The 19,858-nt window shown below is 43.2% G+C and overlaps 1 protein-coding gene across 5 annotated transcripts in view; it reads left to right on the top strand.

Annotated features, from left to right (window-relative positions):
- LOC135195525 (major facilitator superfamily domain-containing protein 9-like) overlaps window positions 1–19,858 on the top strand; it is a 45,209-nt gene that overhangs the window by 7,576 nt on the left and 17,775 nt on the right. For 3 of the 5 annotated variants that reach the window (XM_064221768.1, XM_064221770.1, XM_064221767.1), the window contains exon 2: window positions 985–1,141. In XM_064221768.1, the coding sequence (XP_064077838.1) occupies window positions 1,094–1,141 (48 nt within the window). In that variant the 5' untranslated portion in view covers window positions 985–1,093. Of the gene's footprint in view, window positions 1–984; window positions 1,142–2,851; window positions 2,984–19,858 lie in introns of all 5 variants that reach the window. The other 2 variants (XM_064221771.1, XM_064221769.1) reach the window with 1 other exon arrangement.

Below are 19,858 nucleotides of genomic sequence, written 5' to 3'. Positions count from 1 at the left end.
TTATGTAATGTCATGTCATTAATCTTGGCTACTCACTGATAGACTAACTAGACTAAGCTTGTCAGGTTAGGTCATGTTTGATGAGTTGAGCTTAGATAAGAAGTGATTTCATGGACAACAACCCCATTTAGGTACAACCACAGCCCATCTCTGATAACACTTAATAAGTTGAGGTCAGGTTTTCCTCATGAATTAAACTGCAAACTTCTCAAACTATATGAAAAAAGGTATGCAGGAAAATGTTATCATCATTTCCAGTATCCTGTATCAGAGACTCAAATTGGTGGATACATGTCTAAGGGTATCACCCTTGGCTGAGGGATGTAGGTAAAAGCTAGGACAGTGCCTATGATGAAATGGATGAGGAGGTTGTCATAAGAAGAAACTGTGAAGTTCTGAAGATTGCTTGGTTTCCTGTTGCACAAGATTACAAACTCTCATGTGCCAGAAAAGAGGATGCTTCTATCTTTTGAAGCCGAGGGGGAGGTACTTGATAGGTAGTATAGGCTATTGGAAAACCAATGGGGGTAGCCAAGTAGTAATGGGCTTAGTCTTCACATGATTGGCAATTGGTAATGAATGCCAAATGCCATTGACACAAAAGCTTCCTTGACCAATACAGAATCTAATAACAGAACTACATATAGTGGTCTAGTGGTAGCGTCATTGAGTCACAATCAGTCCTGAAAAATTCAGCATCGTGTAGGTGGAGGTAGAGGTGCTTCCCTTTGAAAATTTCTGAATTAAATTAGGCCAATGGTTTGTACAGTACAGCAGCAGGTATTTACAAAACATTGTTGTAAAAAATTATTTTGCATCAATCCTTCCACCCCTTTGCTTATTTGCTGCTAGTTAACTTTTTTGTTACAAAACATCGATGATTAGGCCAACTGTTACAGAAGGTAGTATATCCATGTAAAAGATTTTAAAGTTTTTATATCTAGTATAAGATAAATATAGTTTAGCTTGAATTTCCAATTTCAGGGATGTTAGATGTTCAGTTGTGTGTTTGACAAATCAGAAAAGATATGCTTTTCAAGAGTCGGTATATGAATTGTAGAATTGATTGCAGTGCAGCACAACAAGATTTAAAATGAATGTTTCAAGAATTCAGCTAATCATTTACATCCTCGGATTCTTGGTAAGTTCCAAAGTATCTAGTTCTCTGTATTTAGCATAAATTATACACTCCTATATAACTTAGAAAGCAAAAATTTTATAAGTAACCATTGCATATATCTTTTAAAAAGGACTAGAATAAATTTTTCCTTTTTGCATAAAAGAGTAACTTTACCACATCCTGAGGTTGGTAAGAATTTTCATGAGCATGAATGACTTTTGCTTTGTAGATACATATGTACATATTTTAGGGTGAAGATTTGAAATCTGGAAAAGAAAACATTATTTCTTAATCAATACAGTGACTTATGCTTCTAAAATGCACAGTTCATGTAGATAATTTTCTTGTCCACTAATGGAGTAATGTAAGAAGGGTAATTAATAACTGTGAAAAGGAAGCTTTTTAACGATGAGCACCCACTTGATAGACAGTCAAAAACTTTTTGTTGCTAAGTATTGTATTGTACCATATATATAATCTTTTGTAATTGTTGTAACTTTTTCCATGTAATGTATAGAACCACATAACTGAAAAATATAGTTATAACAAAACTACTAAAATAAATATTACAGCAATAATTGAATTTGATATTTTATCACAATAATTTCATTGAATTTTTATATACAGTGGACCCCCCAGATTTGCGGACTCACACGTTTCCTGCATTATTCGCGGAAAATTCGCATATTCACAGTATTTTTCTATGAGAAATATCCACAAATTCCTGTTTTTTTTTTTTTTATCAGTTTCATCATAAAATGCACTTTTTGTGATAAAACTTTAAAAAACCAAGTGTAAAGATTTTTAGTGGGTTTTTCTTGAGTTTTAACTAACAAAATAGGCTGTTTTCAGCATTTTTATAGGGGTTCCAACTATTCGCAGGTTCTAACTATTCATGGGGGCGTCTGGTACGCATCCCCTGCGAATACGGGGGGACCACTGTATCATCCAATTTGCGAGTATATTTTATTGTGTTCCTCAGCACAATAAAATGTCAAAGTATTAATTGAGGAGGTAGGTTCAGGGAAAAGTAAAATATTCTGCCCTACATGAAACCGGATAAACATAAATGTGTTTGTTTATCCTTTATTCACATAAAAATATTATCAATTAAATGCTGAAAACTCACTAATATATACTAATGCATAATTGTGGGTACATGTGTTGTCAGTACATAAATGGGACACAAGTTTTCTTGTCTTTATTAACTTTTATCAGACATCAGATTATTAAACTAATAGCATATCAAAGAATAAGGAAATCACATTTTTTTAAAATTTTAATCTGTGGTATTTTGAACTAAATGACTATCACACAAAGGTGTTACACCAAGGGATTACCAAAAGCAACCCAATTTCAAATTATGATCTATATTATTGTTATCAACTTTTTACACATTTATTTGATTATACAGTACCAAGAATTTCAATCTTTGCCTACCAACCTATTTGGGGATTATGTAGTAGTAGGCTTTGAAAAATATTCTGAGAACAATTTTTGCCTTAGCTTTACAAAGTTACTTGTTAGTTTTGTTTTGTGATAGTCATGCAGAATTTACAAATACCATATACAGGACGTATACATTTTAAACGTAACTGTACTATTACTGCGTCTGTAAAAAGTCTATGGTTTTTCTAATCTGTGACAAATTTTGCAGAATCTACCGAAGCTTTTTTAATGTAATGAAATGTAAATTATGCCTAATTTTTCTTACCATTAATGCTGTTTCAGGATCTCCTAGGAGTGAGCCTCATTTTGCCTTTAATTCTGCCCATGGTTAAAAATTTAGGCACATCGCATGTTGCTGCTGGTGCCATCACTTCTCTGTATGGTGCTATACAGCTATTTTCCAGTCCTGCTGTGGTAATGACATGATGTGTAATGATTAAAAAACTGCTTTAATTTGGTATTTCTCTCTTCAATAGGATTTAACTAGCAACGATTGTGGTGAAGGCCTATTTTGCATGCATTAGAATGACTGTGTACAGTACATAATTATGTGTATTTATTGTTACTTTTTCGTGTTTGAATTACCTACTGTCTATTTTTAAGAATAATACATACGTAGCTATGGTAGAAATTTCTGCATTTCTTGCTCCAAGTTCCATGGTTGTTAGATGTATCCTTAACATTAACCTCTCGTTAATCCAGTTCAGTTTTAAGTTGTAGTAGGTCATTGATCAGATTACCAATAAGTGACATTAATGTATGGCTAAATATGGCAGAAGTAAAATGTATTTTTTACAAAATTTAGAACATAGTATTTTTAGAGTCGACTGCCTTTGTAGTTTAGGACAGATGAAGTAAGGATTTACTTGAGAAAATGTACTGTATATGCCCCAGCTTCTATCCAGGTACTTGTCATCCTGAAGTGCTTTTTCACTACTGTTAAGAAAAGTCTGTAATTAAAGCTAACCAGTGGATTAGGCTATTTGGATTTAGGGATAGTTGTCCAAAGCCAAGGAAGAAACCCAACTCTCGTCCCAAGGCGGTAAAGAAAGACTGGCGTAGATCTTCGGCGTTTGACCACTCTTCACCCGATCTACGCATGCGTTGCCAGATACCACAAGATTCCTTGCTTTCATCTACTTTTTTACTGGATCCAGCTAGGTGCTAGAAATTATCCTATTGTTAAGACAGAGGGTTTGTAGCTATGAAAAATACAAATTGTCTTAGAAAATTTGTCAATTTTTTTTACGAAAATATCCATGCACTCCAGAAGGTACCCTTGCCCTGAAGTATTGGTTAAATTGGGTTGGGGTATTAAGGTTGGCTGTGGGATATACTGTATGTTGTTGGATTAAAGATAACAATTATTACATATAGCATTTGATGTCAAAATATAACAGCACTAGTGTATACTGTACCCTCTTTTTCTGTCTTCTGTAGAAGACAACATTGCAATCCACAATTGTCCTGTGAAGCGCCAATTCACGTGGTTGGATAACAGTTTGCCTTGCAATTTTAATGTAAAACTGTCATTAGAAGAAGACCGTTGGGGATTTTCACGTTTTCATGTTTTTATTTATTTTTTTATTTATTTATTTATTTATTTTTAGAATGTCCGTTCCTAAATCTTGGTATGTGTTAATTGTTGTCATGGTTGTGTTATTAAGTAATATTTTCTAATAGAATTGTAGTCTTTTAGTGATAGTCTTAGCTGTGGCTTTTATTCCTAATTTTGTTGTTTCTTGTTGTAGATAAAGCTTTTTTACTGTTGTTGTAGATAAAGCTTTTTACTGTTATATTTTAATTTTAGTATCTGTTATTATCTTTTGGGGTCATGCTGTGAATTAGGTAGTACCCATCTTGGCATGTAATAATCATATTGAGTTTCAAAGGAGAAAATGTTAAAGATGTGCTAGTTTTGTAATATGCTAGTTTTGTAAACAAATATCAGCAATGTCTTTGATGATTGTTCCTTCTACTTGTGTAAGTCAGGGTCATTCTAGAAAGGGTCTGTGGCAATTATGAGATATGAGTGTAAAATTCAGCTTGACTAGTTTTGAATTCTCATTAAGTTTCAACGTTATTTTAACCCGTTCCAAACTGTAGGGAGAAGATGGTACCCAAATGATTTTGTAAATCTCCTGTGATAAGAGAAACACAAGGTTGTTGGATTCTCAATGGAAAATAGCTGGTATTTTTAATTACTGTATCTTATACATATCCAAATTTTTTAAATATCCTGTTGGTGGAAAAAAAACCAAGGTTGTTTAGAAGTAAAATCCTATGCAATACTTGCAACATATGTGGATTTCTGTTTTACCCTAAGATGGATATGAAAAGCCTATTTTTTTATGTGGTTAGAATGGAATGCATTACATTGATTCTGTTCATCTCATGATCCTCTTTTCAACCTTCACCTGAAATTGGTATTATTATCTGCTATTTTATAGGAAATATAATAGCATCTTTCAAATGTTTGTTGTTTTTCAGTGGAAAGCTATAGTTTTTTAGGTTATGCATGTGCATTTTTTCTCAGCTTAACAGACAAACTTTTTTTTGTTATAGGAATATTATGTACATCTTCAGCAAGATTTTATCATCATCAGATATCACTTTGCCTTTGACAGAAATTACCTATGATTTTGGTGGTCATCAGTGAGAAGTACTGCAGCTATATTTTTTGTCATTATGATCCCTTTATTCATACATGCTTATATTACTGTCCTAATTATTCCCAGGATCACCAGTCCCTTGTATGTAAGACTGAGGGCTAAAAGGTAGTCTTGCAGTGTATGCGTCCTGTGGGCCCTGAGGTTTATATTAACCTATATAACTTCACTCTTTGTGGGCCTGCAGTTTTGTCATCAAGTTATCTGTCCTTTTCAAGGTGTTAACTTTGTTAAGGATTTCCTCTATTTTTATTACTCATTTATTTTCTGCTTTCTGTTTAAATTTAAATGATTCGTTTGTCCTTTAATAAGTGATAAGAAGTAATTTTTACATTTATTGGGTTCTGTTTGGTTGCCCATTTCATGTTATGTTAATTGTTTTGCACTACGTACAGCAACAGTCTTTGAGTAATTTTGATCTGAGAATTTAGCTCATCACCCCAGATCTTTGAGATCAGTGTATGTCTCACAGGTTTTCCCTGTTAGAAGCCACACCCTTGAGTGATTGAGACATCTCCTACAAGGAGTCTTCCTTCAGCAGTAACTAGAACAAACTTAACTGGTACTCTTCACATTTAATGATCTCAACACGCATGCTAATAGTATTCAATCCCCTTTACTTTAGGCCTCCAGCAGTGACTCACATGCTTTTGGTGAGGAATCTACCAAGTATGACCCTGTTATCTCTTACAAGGGAATAGAATAACTTTGGTCTACAGCCAACAGGACATACAAAAAGCTAAGCAGCAATAGTAATTAGCCATGAGAATCAGTAAATGAAAACAATTCTTTGTTGGACTCACAGTTCAACTTGCTATGGGTCACCAGCCAAAGAGAAGCAAGCTATTAGGCTGGACAGTGGCCATATCCTTCTCTTTGTTTTTTGTATGGTCTTGACCTATGGAAGGAAGATGATGTGTTCCCTCTTTATTTTGTAGATTGAATTTCTTGGTTAGAGCCACCAATTTGTCAGCCCTCTTCTTCAGATTTTTCATGTTCTGTCAATGGCACCCCATGTTGCTAAGTGGGAAAGTGTTTTTTTTTTTAGTCTCATAAAGAACACCCTTGGTATCACAGAATGAAAAAAAAGTTTTAATGTATGACACTTACCTGGCAGGTATATATATAGCTATATTCTCTGTCAAACTGGCAGAAATTTTCAAAACTCGTGGCAAACGCTATTTACGTAGTAGTTCAGGTGACCACCACCCCGTTCCCGTGGCGCTGGCGCTCGGAACCATTCCCATTTTCGTCAGATTTTCTCTGCCAGCCGAACTGTCAACATTGTTGGTGGTTCCCTGCTTGATTTTCGAACTCGTTGCCGACTTTTCGCTGATTTTGGACGGATTATTTGGTATTGTACTTGGAACGTTGGCTTGGCATTCGCTTTGATTATTCTTTGGATATGTCTGATTCAGGTAGTATGTTTAGAGTTTGTGTGAGAGAAGGGTGTAAGGTGAGGTTGCCGAAGGCTTCGGTGGACCCTCACACAGTTTGCAAGAAATGTAGAGAGGTTGTGTGCACTTGGGAGAATAGATGCATAGAATGTGAGAATTTGACAGAGAAGGAGTGGAAGATCCTCACGAAGTATGTAGACAGGTTGGAGAAAGATCGTGTGAGGAGATCTGTATCTCGAAGTAAAAGGAGTGAATCTGTTTCCTCTCCAGCTCCTTCTAACGTAGAACTTGTAGAACCTTCCCCCCAGGTTTCTCCTGCGCCCGCTGCTGTATCGGAGGAGGCGAAGGATTCACAATATGTGAAAGTGTTCGCTGCCCTTGCTTCTATGGGCGACCAAATACAGCGGTTAACCGACAAAGTGAGTGGTTTTGATGTGAGTGAGAGTGTAGTGGAGGGGGCGTCTGATCGTCTCTCTCGTGCTCCTAGACCTAGACCTCTGTCAAGCTCCCAGACCCAAGGGAGAAGGCATGTCGACAGTCGAAGGGAGGCGAGAGGGGTTTTGTCACGGTCAGTCGTCCCTTCAGGCAGTTGTGTTGTTACGTCACAGGCTGCTGCAGTACGCCATAGAAAAGGCGCAACTGGGAAGTGCGCGTCCTCTAATGGCTCGACATCAGGCAGGGAACGGTGGTATTCAGAAGTTTCGCGTCCCCTCAAGAGGACCTTCAGGACATCCTTGGCTCAGGAGAGACATTCCCATGTTCGTGAAGGATGGAGTAGTCCGGAGATATTGTCTTCGAGTGATGAGGACGCAGTTCCTGTTAAAAGGAAGATCTTTCGTTCGAGGGAGGACGCAGGACTTTCTTTGGGAGCCGTTAGTTCTGCACGTGAATCACCTCCTTCTGCTTGGCCTCCTTCTCCTCTTCACTCTCCTTCGGGTAGAGTTCAAGATCGCTCTCCTCGTCGTTCTAGCCCTGCTCGACTCTCTCCTCCGTCGCGCTCGATTCGTCAGGAAGAGAATACTTGAGACTTTTTAAGAGACATGCAGGCTAAGTTAGCAGTTCTCGTCAATTCTTGGGAGACTCCCATTCAACCTGCCTGTAGACATAAGGATGATTCCCTACCCGTGAAGTCCTCCAAGAGGACGCATGACAAGAGTTTACCTCCTTCTCGTTCGGCTTTGGCCAGGGAGACAGGACGCAGCGGTTTATCGAGGACGTACGATCGTGCAGCTGTACAGGACGCAGAGCTTGTCTCGTTTGGCGCAGGACCGGCCCAGGCGGCAGGACGTTGACCCGTCCTCTGCTCGCCAAGACCGCGATAGTGTTCTACGGACGATGATTTCCAGGACATTTCTTCAACAGAAGAGGACGTGGAGGAGTTTGCTGAAGACAAGAGTATGGATCCTTCTTCGGATTATAAGATCCTGACTTCCTGTCTTCTTTTGCTTTTTGAAGGGGAGTTTCAGCCTTCTGCTCCTTTGTCTCCCCTTTCGCAGTTTTTGAAGACAAAAACCCCCAAGAAGTCCTCATTCCTTAAGATGACTCTCTCTATTTCGGCGAAGAAAGCGCTTCAACGTGTGAGTGCGTGGTTGAAGGAGAAGAAGGAAGCAGGGAAGTCTTCTTTCGCTTTCCCTCCAGCCAAGTTAGCCTCGAAGTCGGGAGTGTGGTACGCCACGGGGGAAAGTCTTGGCCTGGGAGTGCCTGCCTCCTCCCAGGGAGACTTTTCCAGCATTGTGGATAGTTCACGCAGACAAGCGTTACACTCTTCCAAGATCTGGTGGACTTCGTCAGAGTTCAGTCACCTTTTAAAGGGAATATTTCGGACGTTCGAGGTTTTCAACTTCCTCGATTGGTCGTTGGGGGCCTTGGCGCGCATGTTGGAAAGTTAGGATTCGTCGGAGTTGGAGGTGCCAAAGAGTATTATGTCCTGCATGGATAAAGCTCTTAGAGATGGGGCTAACGAGCTTGCCTCTCTGTTTACAGCAGGAGTTCTTAAGAAGAGATCGCTACTGTGTTCTTTTGCAGCCAAGGGGGTGTCAAACTCTCAAAAGTCGGAGTTAATGTTTTCGCCTCTGTCTAACCAGCTGTTTCCGTCGGAGATTATTAGAGATATACCTCTGGCTCTATCTCAGAAGGCAACACAGGATCTTCTAATGTCCTCAGTGAGGAAGTTCTTGCCTTCCAAACTGGTTAAGAAGGCACCGAAGGAGTCGAGAACTACTCAACAGCCCTTTCGAGGTAGGACTTTCGCTCGCCCCTCCTTTAGAGGGAAGAGATTACCTGCTAAAAGGGGGTCAAAGACCTCTTCTAAGCATTGAGAATCAAGTCCTCCAGACTTTAGTTGGAGCCAGACTCCAGGAGTTTTGGGAAGTCTGGCAAAGCAAGAATGCAGATCCCTGGGCCATCAGTGTAGCTTGAGAAAGTTACAAAATCCCCTTCTTGAGGAAGCCTCCTCTTTCGACATCTCCGAAAGCCCTAGGGGCGTGTTACAACGATTTAGTAAAGGAAAAGGCTCTGTGGGACCTAGTCATTTCCATGCTAGAGAAAGGAGCGATAGAACCTGTTCTGGACCACGAATCTCCGGGGTTTTACAATCGGCTGTTCTTGGTTGCGAAATCCTCGGGAGGTTGGAGACCAGTACTGGACGTAAGTCAACTAAACTTGTTCGTGGAAAAGACCAAGTTTACCATGGAAACAAACGAGTCAGTACTGGCAGCGGTGCGTCCAGGGGACTGGATGGTGACCCTGGATCTACAAGACGCATACTTCCATATTCCAATTCATCCAAGTTGCAGGAAGTACCTAAGGTTCGTGATCCAGAACAGGGTCTTTCAATTCAGGGCCCTTTGCTTCGGTCTTTGTACAGCTCCCCAAGTGTTCACGAGAATGATGTCCAACGTGGCGAAGTGGTTGCACTTGCTAGGGATCAGAGTTTCGTTTTACTTAGACGACTGGCTGATAAGATCCCAGTCAAGACGACAATGTCTAGAGGACCTAAGACAGACCTTAGATTTGGTGAACGAATTGGGTCTGATAGTGAACCTAGAGAAGTCTCAGATGACTCCCAATCAAGAGATAGTTTATTTGGGGATTCTGATCTCGTCAGTGACTTTTCGGGTTTTTCCATCCCCCGACAGGCAAGCCCTATGCCTTCGGAAGGTGCAAGACTTCCTAGAGAAAGACCGATGCTCGGCAAGAGTGGATGAGCTTACTGGGCACACACTCTTCGCTAGAGCGGTTCATTTCTCTAGGGAGGCTTCACATGAGACCTACAGTTTTTCCTGAAAGAAGTCTGGCCAAGAATATCGCAACCGGATTCCTTCCAGTTTCAAATTCCCTCCAGAATCAAAAGGGAATTGAGTTGGTGGCTAACTCCAGGGAAGTTGGCAGAGGGTATGTCACTCCAGCAGAAGAACCCAGACCTAACATTGTTCTCCGACGCCTCGGACGCAGGTTGGGGAGCGACGCTGGGTCCTCAAGAAGTGTCAGGTCTTTGGAGCAAAGAGGAAGTGACCTGGCACATAAACAGGAAGGAACTGATGGCGATTTTCTTGGCCTTGAAGTCGTTCAGGGAGTTGGTACACGACAAGACAGTGCAGATCAACTCGGACAACACCACAGCTCTGGCATACATCCGCAAGCAAGGAGGGACGCATTCCTTTCTCCTGTACAGTCTGGCGAAAGAAGTTCTTCTTTGGGCGGAGGAGGAGAATGTTTCTCTGCTCACCAGGTTCATTCAAGGGGAGAAGAATGTCAGAGCGGACCTGTTGAGCAGGGAAGGACAACTTCTTCCGACGGAGTGGACATTACATCTAGAAGTATGCCAGAGTCTGTGGGCTTTGTGGGGCCAGCCAGTAGTGGATCTTTTTGCTACAGCCAAAACAAAAAGATTACCGAACTACTGTTCACCAGTTCCAGACCCAGTGGATACCTTCCTGTTGGATTGGACAGGTCTGGACACGTACGCCTTTCCTCCGTTCAAGGTGTTAGGAAAGGTGATGAAGAAGTTCAGAGAGAGCCACGGAACAAGGCTAACTCTTATAGCTCCTTATTGGCCGGCCCAAAGTTGGTTCACAGAGGTACTGGAATGGACAGTGGATACACCAAGAACACTGCCCCTCAGAGTAGATTTACTCAAACAACCGCACTTCGACAGGTTTCACAAGAATACCCTCTCTCTAGGTCTGACTGCGTTCAGACTATCGAAAGTCTTGTCAGAGCGAGGGGATACTCTAGAGAGGTGGCCAGTGCAGTGGCTAGAGCTAGAAGAACCTCTACAATCACGGTGTACCAGTCGAAGTGGGAGACCTTCCGTAAGTGGTGTAAGAAGAGGAAGGTGTCGTCATCCAGTACCTCTGTGACCCAGATTGCAGACATCCTCCTTTATTTGAAGAAGGAAGTAGGGTTGTCGATCTCGACGATTAAAGGTTATAGGAGTATGCTAGCCTCTGTGTTCAGACACAGAGGTCTAGATATTTCCAATAGTCTAGATCTTAGGGATCTTGTAAGATCTTTTGAAACCAGGAAGCAACCTCAATGCAGACCCCTTTCCTGGAATCTAGACGTCGTTTTGAAGTATCTAGGTTCGAGTAAGTTTGAACCTTTAGACAAGGCCTCTTTGAGAGATGTCTCGAAGAAGACCATCTTTTTAGTCGCCTTGGCCACGGCTAAAAGGATTAGTGAGCTTCAGGCGATAAATAAGGAAGTTGGATGGAAGCATAACAAGGCAGTTTGTACTTTCCAGTAAGGCTTCTTGGCCAAGAACGAGAACCCTTCTAACCCTTGGCCAAGATCCTTTGATATTCTGGGTCTGTCTGATCTTGTGAGTCATGAACAGGAGAGAGCTCTCTGCCCAGTGAGAGCTTTACGCTTTTATGTGGAAAGAACAAGATGCATCAGAGGGACATCTGGTTCTCTGTGGTGTTCAGTCAAAGACCCTAGTAGGCCCATGACTAAAAATGCTTTGGCCTTCTTTATGAGAGGAGTTATTAAAGAGGCACATATGCTTTGTCAAGAACAGAACTTCGGAGTGCTTAAGGTTAAGGCTCACGAAGTCAGGGCGGTAGCTACGTCCTTGGCATTTAAGAAGAACTTAGCCCTCAAAGAAATTATTGAGACAACGTTTTGGAGAATGAATTCAGTATTCGCCTCTCATTATCTGAGAGATATAAAGACAACTTTTGACAATTGTCAGACTCTGGGTCCATACGTGTCCTCTGGTACAGTATTGGGCAAAGGAGTTTCCACCCCATGACTTACTAATATGCGAGGGAACTTTTAATCAGGTGATGGTGTTTTTTGGTTGTCTGAGAAGGGATATTCCCTTTTCAGTCTTGTGTTTTGTTTTTTGGGTGATGTATGTGTGTAGTTCAGGTAAATTAACAAATTCCTAGCATTGAATGCTGTGGGTTTCCTGTCAACACATTGGTCATGTCCAGTTGTCAGACCCTGTATTAGCTTCTTCAACAAACAGGCCATGTCCTAGTTGAGAGCTCCTAAGGTTTAAGCAGGCTCAGAGGCAGGACCTATGAAGTCAGCTACCTTAGCAGGTAAGGAACCAAGGGTGATATAATAATTTTTAATTATTTGAACTCTAACAATGTTGCTGTCTTTGACCCACCTCCAAATGTGTCAATCAGCTATATATATACCTGCCAGGTAAGTGTCATACATTAAAATGAAGTTTTTATACATTCAACTTCCCTGCCAGATATATACTTAGCTATAGACTCCGTCGTCTCCGACAGAATTTCAAATTTCGCGGCACACGCTACCGGTAGGTCAGGTGATCTACCGCCCTGCCCTGGGTGGCAGGACTAGGAACCATTCCCGTTTTCTAATCAGAATTCTTCTGTCGCCCGGGCCGTCAACATTGTTGTTGGTTCCTCTCGATTGGTTTTTCTTTTTTCACCGGCAATTGATCTTCTTGACCGACTTTTGGTGACGTATCTGGATTGTTGGATTGGCATACGCTTTTGTGGACTGTTTTGTGGACTTGATTTTGGAATTTTCTTTAAAAATGTCTGACTCTGGAATGGTTGTGAGACGTTGTGTGAATGTAGGCTGTAAGGTGAGGTTGCCGAAAGCTTCGGTAGACCCTCACACGGTATGCAAGGGTTGCAGGGAGTATGAATGTTCTTTTACTAATACTTGTAAGGAATGTGAGAATTTGAGTGAGAACGAATGGAAGAATCTAACTAATTATTTAAAAAAGTTAGAGAGAGAAAGAGTGAGGAAGGCTTCTTATAGTAGTTTAAGTAGTTCTAGATCTGAACTAATTCCTAGCTTGGGATCTTCCCCAAGGGTAAGTATTGCTACTTCTCCTTCCATTGCAGCCCCTTCTCCTATTGCAGAACCTGTAGATTCAGCGAAAGAACTTGCGGATCTAAAAGCAGCCTTCAAGTTGATGGAAAACAAAATGGCTGCCATACAAGGTAAGGCTAGTGATTATTCAGTGGACGGTGATATGAGTGTCCCCAGTGTAGTGGAGGGGGCATCTGGTCGGCTCAGCAACGCTCCTAGGTCTAGACCTCTTCCAAGCTCACATGCCCAGAGGAGAAGGAATGTCGAAAACCGAAAGGAGGTTGTGGAGAATCCCCACCGATCAGGTGTCCCTTCGGCGGTTTCTGTGACACCCCAGACTGCCAAGGATCGCTATTGTAAAGTGTCCTGCGTGAGTGTTTTTTCGTCGTCGGGGATCTTCATCTCCGAGACGTGATTGGAGGGATTCAGATCGATCTCGGCCACTCAAGAGGAGTTGGAAGGCTCCGACTATTGATTCGAGCCCAGAAACTTCCCTGAGGAGTCTCCCTCGGGAGTGAAGAAGGCAAGAAGAGCCATTCTTTCAACCAGAGTGAGGAGGCAGGAGGTGGAGGCTATGGACTCCTCCCCTCCTCCTTCCCCTCCTCCCGAAGAGGATAAAGAGGAGGTTACGAAGAGATTCATGATGGCGATGCAAGAGCAGATTTCGTCTTTTGTAGGAGTTCTGTCAAAGGAGCCTCCTAGAAGGAAAGACTCTTCCCTTCCGATCAAAAGATCCTCCAGACGTATGGAGGTATCTGCCGCCAGGATCGATACTCCTACTCGAGGTGAGGTTTCCTGTACGAACCTGGATGAACCTATCAGACGTCTGGCACCGGCCAGGAGTGAGGAGTCACCCAGGAGGCAGGAGTCAAGAGCCAGGAGTGAGGAGTCAACCAGGAGGCAGGAGCCAAGAGCCAGGAGTGTGGAGTCATGCTCCAGGCAGGAGGGCAGGTAGCCCAGGATGCAAGAGCCCAGGTGGCCACCATGGAGGCAGAGGAAGGAGGAGTTTCGGATCAGGAGGCAGAGCCAGGAGCAAGAGGCAGGAGTCATGGAGCCAAGGGGCAAAGGAGCCGGAGGCAAGAGGCCAGGAGTCCTTGACAGGTCATAGCCAGGGAGTCGGAGTCAGGAGGCCAGGAGTCCGGAGTCAAGGAGGCAGGTGGATCAGGAGGCAGGATCAGGAGTCAGGAAGGCAAGCAAGAGCCAGGAGGGGCAGGAGTCGGAGACGTTCCTCTCGTTCCTGGAATTTATGACTCTTCTCCAAATAGGAGCTCCTCTCCTTCAGAGGGTAGGAGGTCTTGGAAGGACTCTCCCTCCAAACGTGAACTTTCTCCTTCGTCTGATCGAGGTTTAGACGAGTTGTTCTGATGACGAACCTCCTGCTAATGAGGGACTCTCGAGTTATAAGGTCTTAGCCTCATTATTGCTTCAAGAGTTTGGAGATTCTCTTAGTCCGGCGGCTCCTCCTTCTCCTCGTTCTCTCTTTTCGAGCTCGGCTACGGCAAAATCTTCGGCCTTTTTGAAAATGAAGCCTGCAATATCGATGAAGAAGGCACTCCATTCTTTAGATTTTTGGATGGACAAGAAGAAAGAGTTAGGAAAGACGGTATTCTGCATGCCTCCTTCCAAACTACATGGAAAGAGAGGTATTTGGTATGGGACAGGAGAGACTATGGGTCTTTCTCTGCCTGCCTCTGCAGATGCGGACTTTTCCAATTTAGTGGAGGCCTCTAGACGTCACTCCTTAGGATCGGTCAGAGCGACGTGGAGCACTTCGGAGTTGAACCACTTTCTAAAGGGACTTTTTGTCACTTTAGAGGTGTTCAACTTTCTGGATTGGTCACTCGGAGTTCTGGCCAACAAATCTAAAGATCCGGAGTTTCTTAAAAACCCAGAGATTCTCCATAGCGTCCTGTCTTGCATGGACAAGGCAGTACAGGACGGTTCGGGAGAAGTGGCTTCCCTTTTTGGTGCTGGTCTCCTGAAAAAGAGATCAGTATATGGATCCCTATTATCAAAAGGGGTTTCTCCGAGCCAGAGGACTGCTTTATTGTTCGCCCCTCTATCGGATCATCTGTTTCCTTCTCAGTTAGTGAAGGATATATCTCGCTCGCTAACTGAGAAGGCGACACAAGATCTACTAACACAAATGTCCAAGAAAGGACGCCCTGTAGTGTCGGCGATTAAGAAGGACTCTCGTCCTCCTCAGCAGCCCTTTCGTGGAGGTACAGCGGCTCGTCCCCCTGCCAGAAAGAAGAGCTCTGACAAGAGAGGAAGGTCTTCCTTTAGGCCTTTCAAGAAAACCAAATGACTTGTTGCTCCTTCAAGCACCAGTAGGCGCCAGACTCCTGAACTTTGCAGGAGTATGGGCAAAAAGGGGAGCCGACCCTTGGTCAGTGTCGGTCCTAAAGAAGGGATATGTAATCCCCTTCGAGAACAGCCCTCCCCTAACATCTACGCCTCGGGAACTGTCAGCGAGGTACAGAGACCCTGTAATGAGAAAGACTCTCCTTCAAATGGTGGAACAAATGTGGGAAAAGGAGGCCATCGAACTTGTGCAGGATCCACACTCCCCGGGATTTTACAATCGCCTTTTTCTAGTACCAAAGGCATCGGGGGGGTGGAGACCAGTTCTGGACGTAAGCGCTCTGAATCGCTTTGTTCAGAAAAAGAAGTTTCGCATGGAAACGTCCGCTTCAGTAATGTCGGCTCTTCGTCCAGGAGATTGGATGGTCTCTCTGGACTTGCAAGACGCATATTTCCACGTTCCCATTCACCATTTGTCAAAGAAATATCTTCGTTTTGTAATAGGAGACAAGATTTTTCAATTCAGGGCTCTGTGCTTCGGTCTGTCTACAGCTCCGCAAGTATTCACCAACCTGATGGCGAATGTGGCAAGATGGCTTCACCTAGAGGGAATAAACATCTCCCTCTACTTGGACGACTGGCTGATCAGGGCCAAGTCGGAGATTCAGTGCTTGGAGGACTTATCAGTAACAAGGAACATGATAGAATCGCTGGGATTACTCGTGAACCTCGAGAAGTCGCAGCTGATCCCCAGCCAGAGCTTGGTCTATCTGGGGATTCAGATGGATTCTCGGGGTTTTCGAGTATTTCCTTCGCGAGAAAGAATCACTCGAGGTTTGTCGAAAATCTCGAGCTTCTTAGAGAGAAAGAACAGTTCAGCGAGGGATTATCTGAGCCTTTTAGGGACCCTGTCCTCACTAGAAAAGTTCTTCTCTCTGGGAAGGCTTCACCTTCGCCCTCTTCAGTTTTTCCTGAAAGGGGTGTGGAGTTGGAAGACGGGACAACTCTCGGACATCTTCCCGCTTCCACAAGAGGTAAAAGATAATTTGAAGTGGTGGATCCTTCCTCTTCAAAAGAACGAAGGCGTATCGCTTGCCCTGCAGAACCCAGACCAAGTGTTATATGCCGACGCTTCGGAGTCGGGATGGGGAGCGACGTTAGGAGCAAGGGAGGTGTCAGGCACCTGGACAAAGGAACAGGTGTCCTGGCACATCAATTGCAAGGAACTAGTGGCCATACACCTAGCCTTAAAGTTCTTCGAAGAGATAGTCAGAGGCGGGGTGATACAGATAAACTCGGACAACACCACGGCTCTGGCTTACATACGCAAGCAAGGAGGCACGCACTCTTTCTCCCTCTTTCAGTTAACAAGACACCTGTTAACCTGGACAGAAGAAAGAGGCATAACTCTCCTACACAAGATTTGTTCAAGGCATCAAGAATGTGAGAGCGGACAGACTGAGCAGGAGGAATCAGGTCCTTCCACAGAATGGACTCTACACGAAGAAAGTGTGTCGAAGTCTTTGGTCCCTGTGGGGGAGACCTCACATAGACCTGTTTGCGACGTTCCTCTCCAAAAGAATAGAGATCTTTTGCTCTCTAGTGGAAGATCCGAGAGCCTTCGCAATAGACGCGTTTCTCCTGGATTGGTCGGGTGTGGACGCATACGCCTTTCCCCCGTTCAAGATCCTGGGGGAAGTGCTCAGGAAGTTCGTAGCTTCGAAGAACACGAAGTTGACGCTAATAGCCCCATTTTGGCCAGCCCAGGAATGGTTCACAGAGGTACTGGAGTGGATAGTGGACTTCCCCACCCCGATCTCTTCCAAACAGACCAGATCTACTCAGACAACCCCACTTCGAGAGGTTTCATCACAACCTCCCAGGTCTCGCTCTGACTGCCTTTCGACTATCGAAAGACTTGTCAGAGCGAGGGGCTTTTCTCGCAAGGCTGCGGGCTCTATCGCTAGAGCCCGCAGAGCTTCGACGAGAAGAGTATACCAATCAAAGTGGGAAGTCTTTAGGAGGTGGTGTAAGAGTCAGAAGCTGTCCTCCTCCAGTACCTCTATAGTGAATATTGCCGATTTCCTCCTCTTTCTGAGAGAGGAATCACACCTTTCTGTCTCAACAATAAAGGGATACAGAAGCATGCTGTCTTCAGTATTTAGGAATCGAGGGTTAGATATTGCAAGCAACAAAGATCTACACGATCTAATTAGATCCTTTGAAACTTCAAAGGCAGCTACTCCTAGAACACCTAGTTGGAATCTAGACGTAGTACTGAAATTCCTTTCATCGGATAAATTCGAGCCTTTACATCTGGCTTCCTTCCGCGACGTCACTAGGAAATGCTTATTCCTGGTGTCTCTCGCTACAGCCAAGAGGACGAGCGAATTGCACGCTCTAGATTCCACAGTGGGGTTCAAAGGAGATGCTGCCATCTGTTCTTTCCAGACAATGTTTCTGGCAAAGAACGAAAACCCGTCAAAACCGTGGCCCAGAAGTTTTGAGGTAAAAGGCCTATCTAACCTCGTAGGCAGAGAGATAGAGAGGTCTCTCTGTCCAGTGAGAGCTCTTAAATATTATTTAGAGAGGAAGAGACAGATGGGAGCTTGTCAACAAGGTCTTTGGTGTGCGGTGAAGAACCCCAAAAGACTCATGTCCAAGAACGCCTTGGCTTTCTTTGTGAGAAGCGTAATTACGGACGCTCACAAGAACTGCTCGGAGGAATCCTTCGGTCTTCTAAAGGTCAAGACCCATGAGGTGAGAGCAGTAGCAACGTCCTTGGCGTTCCAAAAGAATATGTCTCTAAAAAATATCACTGAGACTACATATTGGAGGTGCAATTCAGTGTTTGCATCTCATTATCTGAAGGATGTGAGAGTGACCTATGAGAAGTGCTTCTCTCTAGGTCCATTTGTATCAGCAGATACAGTGCTGGGTCTTGGAGCAAAGACTGATCCTTAAATATTGTTTTATCGTACATAAACCCTCTTGTCAGATATGTGCTTGGTTTTCTATTAGCAAGCTCACTGATGTCGCACGGGAGCATAGTGTCATTGCTGGTAGGGGATCAAGGGTATGTATGGCTAGTAGGGGAGTACAAAAATTTTTTTTTTTTTATATATTTTGTAAATGAAAGTGTAATTATGTTTCGAGTTTTTGGTTGTTTGTAAGGAGTTCGGGGATAACTCCTTGCAATCTTAGAACTAACATGGATGTTAGGATCAGGTGATCGGGATCGGTGTTGCTCCTTGAACAAGGTGTATTGTCATGTTAGTGGAATAGCACCCAATGACAAAGGCCTTTAGGCTCTGCCGAGTAAGTGGATAAGACCCCATTGGCAGACCCACAAGAACTCTTAGCCATAGATCAATATCTCGCTGAGGCTCTTGAGGCTAAGCAGACTCCAAGGCAGTAGCCGCGAAGTCTTCAGCCTAATAAGGTAGGAACCAAGGTTTATTAATACCTACAACATATGTTGTTTACCTGTCTATTTCAGTAGTTAGCTGTCTCTTACCCACCACCAATGGGTGCTAATCAGCTAAGTATATATCTGGCAGGGAAGTTGAATGTATAAAAATGATATTGTCATGTTACAATAAAGTTTTATACATCTTACCTGACAGATATATACGATTAATGGCCCACCCAGCCTCCCCGCAGGAGACAGGTGGAAGAGAAGAATTCTGATTAGAAAACGGGAATGGTTCCTAGTCCTGCCACCCAGGGCAGGGCGGTAGATCACCTGACCTACCGGTAGCGTGTGCCGCGAAATTTGAAATTCTGTCGGAGACGACGGAGTCTATAGCTAAGTATATATCTGTCAGGTAAGTATGTATAAAACTTTATTGTAACATGACAATATCATTTTTATGATAAAACAAAGTTTAATGTATACTTACCTGGCAGGTATATATAATTAAATTCCCACCCTCCTCCCCTCAGGAGACAGGGTTCAGAGAAAATCTGACAAAAATGGGAATGGTTCCGAGCGCCAGCACCACGGGAATGGGGTGGTGGTCACCTGAACTACTACGTAAATAGCGTTTGCCGCGAGTTTTGAAAATGTCTGCCAGTTTGACAGAGAATATAGCTATATATATACCTGCCAGGTAAGTATACATTAAACTTTGTTTTATCATAAAAACTTCATGTTTGGATTTTTAGCAGACTTGAATTCCAAGGAGTAGGCCTATGCTGTCATTGCCAAAGTCATAAGCTTATTCAGCATAGATGATCCCACCAAGGGTGTGTCCATCTTCTGTCCTCAACTTCATTGATGGTGTAAGCCTTCTGTTGGGAGATGATGAACCAAACAAATACTCTGGGTCATTCAGCATCTAAGCCTTCCACCTCCATAACAATTTTATGAATACGATATGATTATTGGGGTTATGATGAAACAAACTGTTTTTCAAATACAAAGCAAATTTTTCATACACATCTATTCATCACATAATGAGTACCTCCTTCCTGTCTCTCATTTCTCGCTGTCATTCATCCTGGGGTCCAGTGCACAAGTGCATAGGGAGACTGCCTTCTTCTTTCGGCATCTTAGAAACAGAAGACTGGAGATCTATGGAACATTTAGGAAGTAAATATAGGTGTATATATGA

The sequence above is a fragment of the Macrobrachium nipponense genome, chromosome 16 (assembly GCF_015104395.2).
Source record: "Macrobrachium nipponense isolate FS-2020 chromosome 16, ASM1510439v2, whole genome shotgun sequence".
NCBI classification, from domain to species: domain Eukaryota; kingdom Metazoa; phylum Arthropoda; class Malacostraca; order Decapoda; family Palaemonidae; genus Macrobrachium; species Macrobrachium nipponense.
Note: the sequence above shows the minus strand (reverse complement) of the source record. Positions and strands in the feature narration are given on the sequence as shown.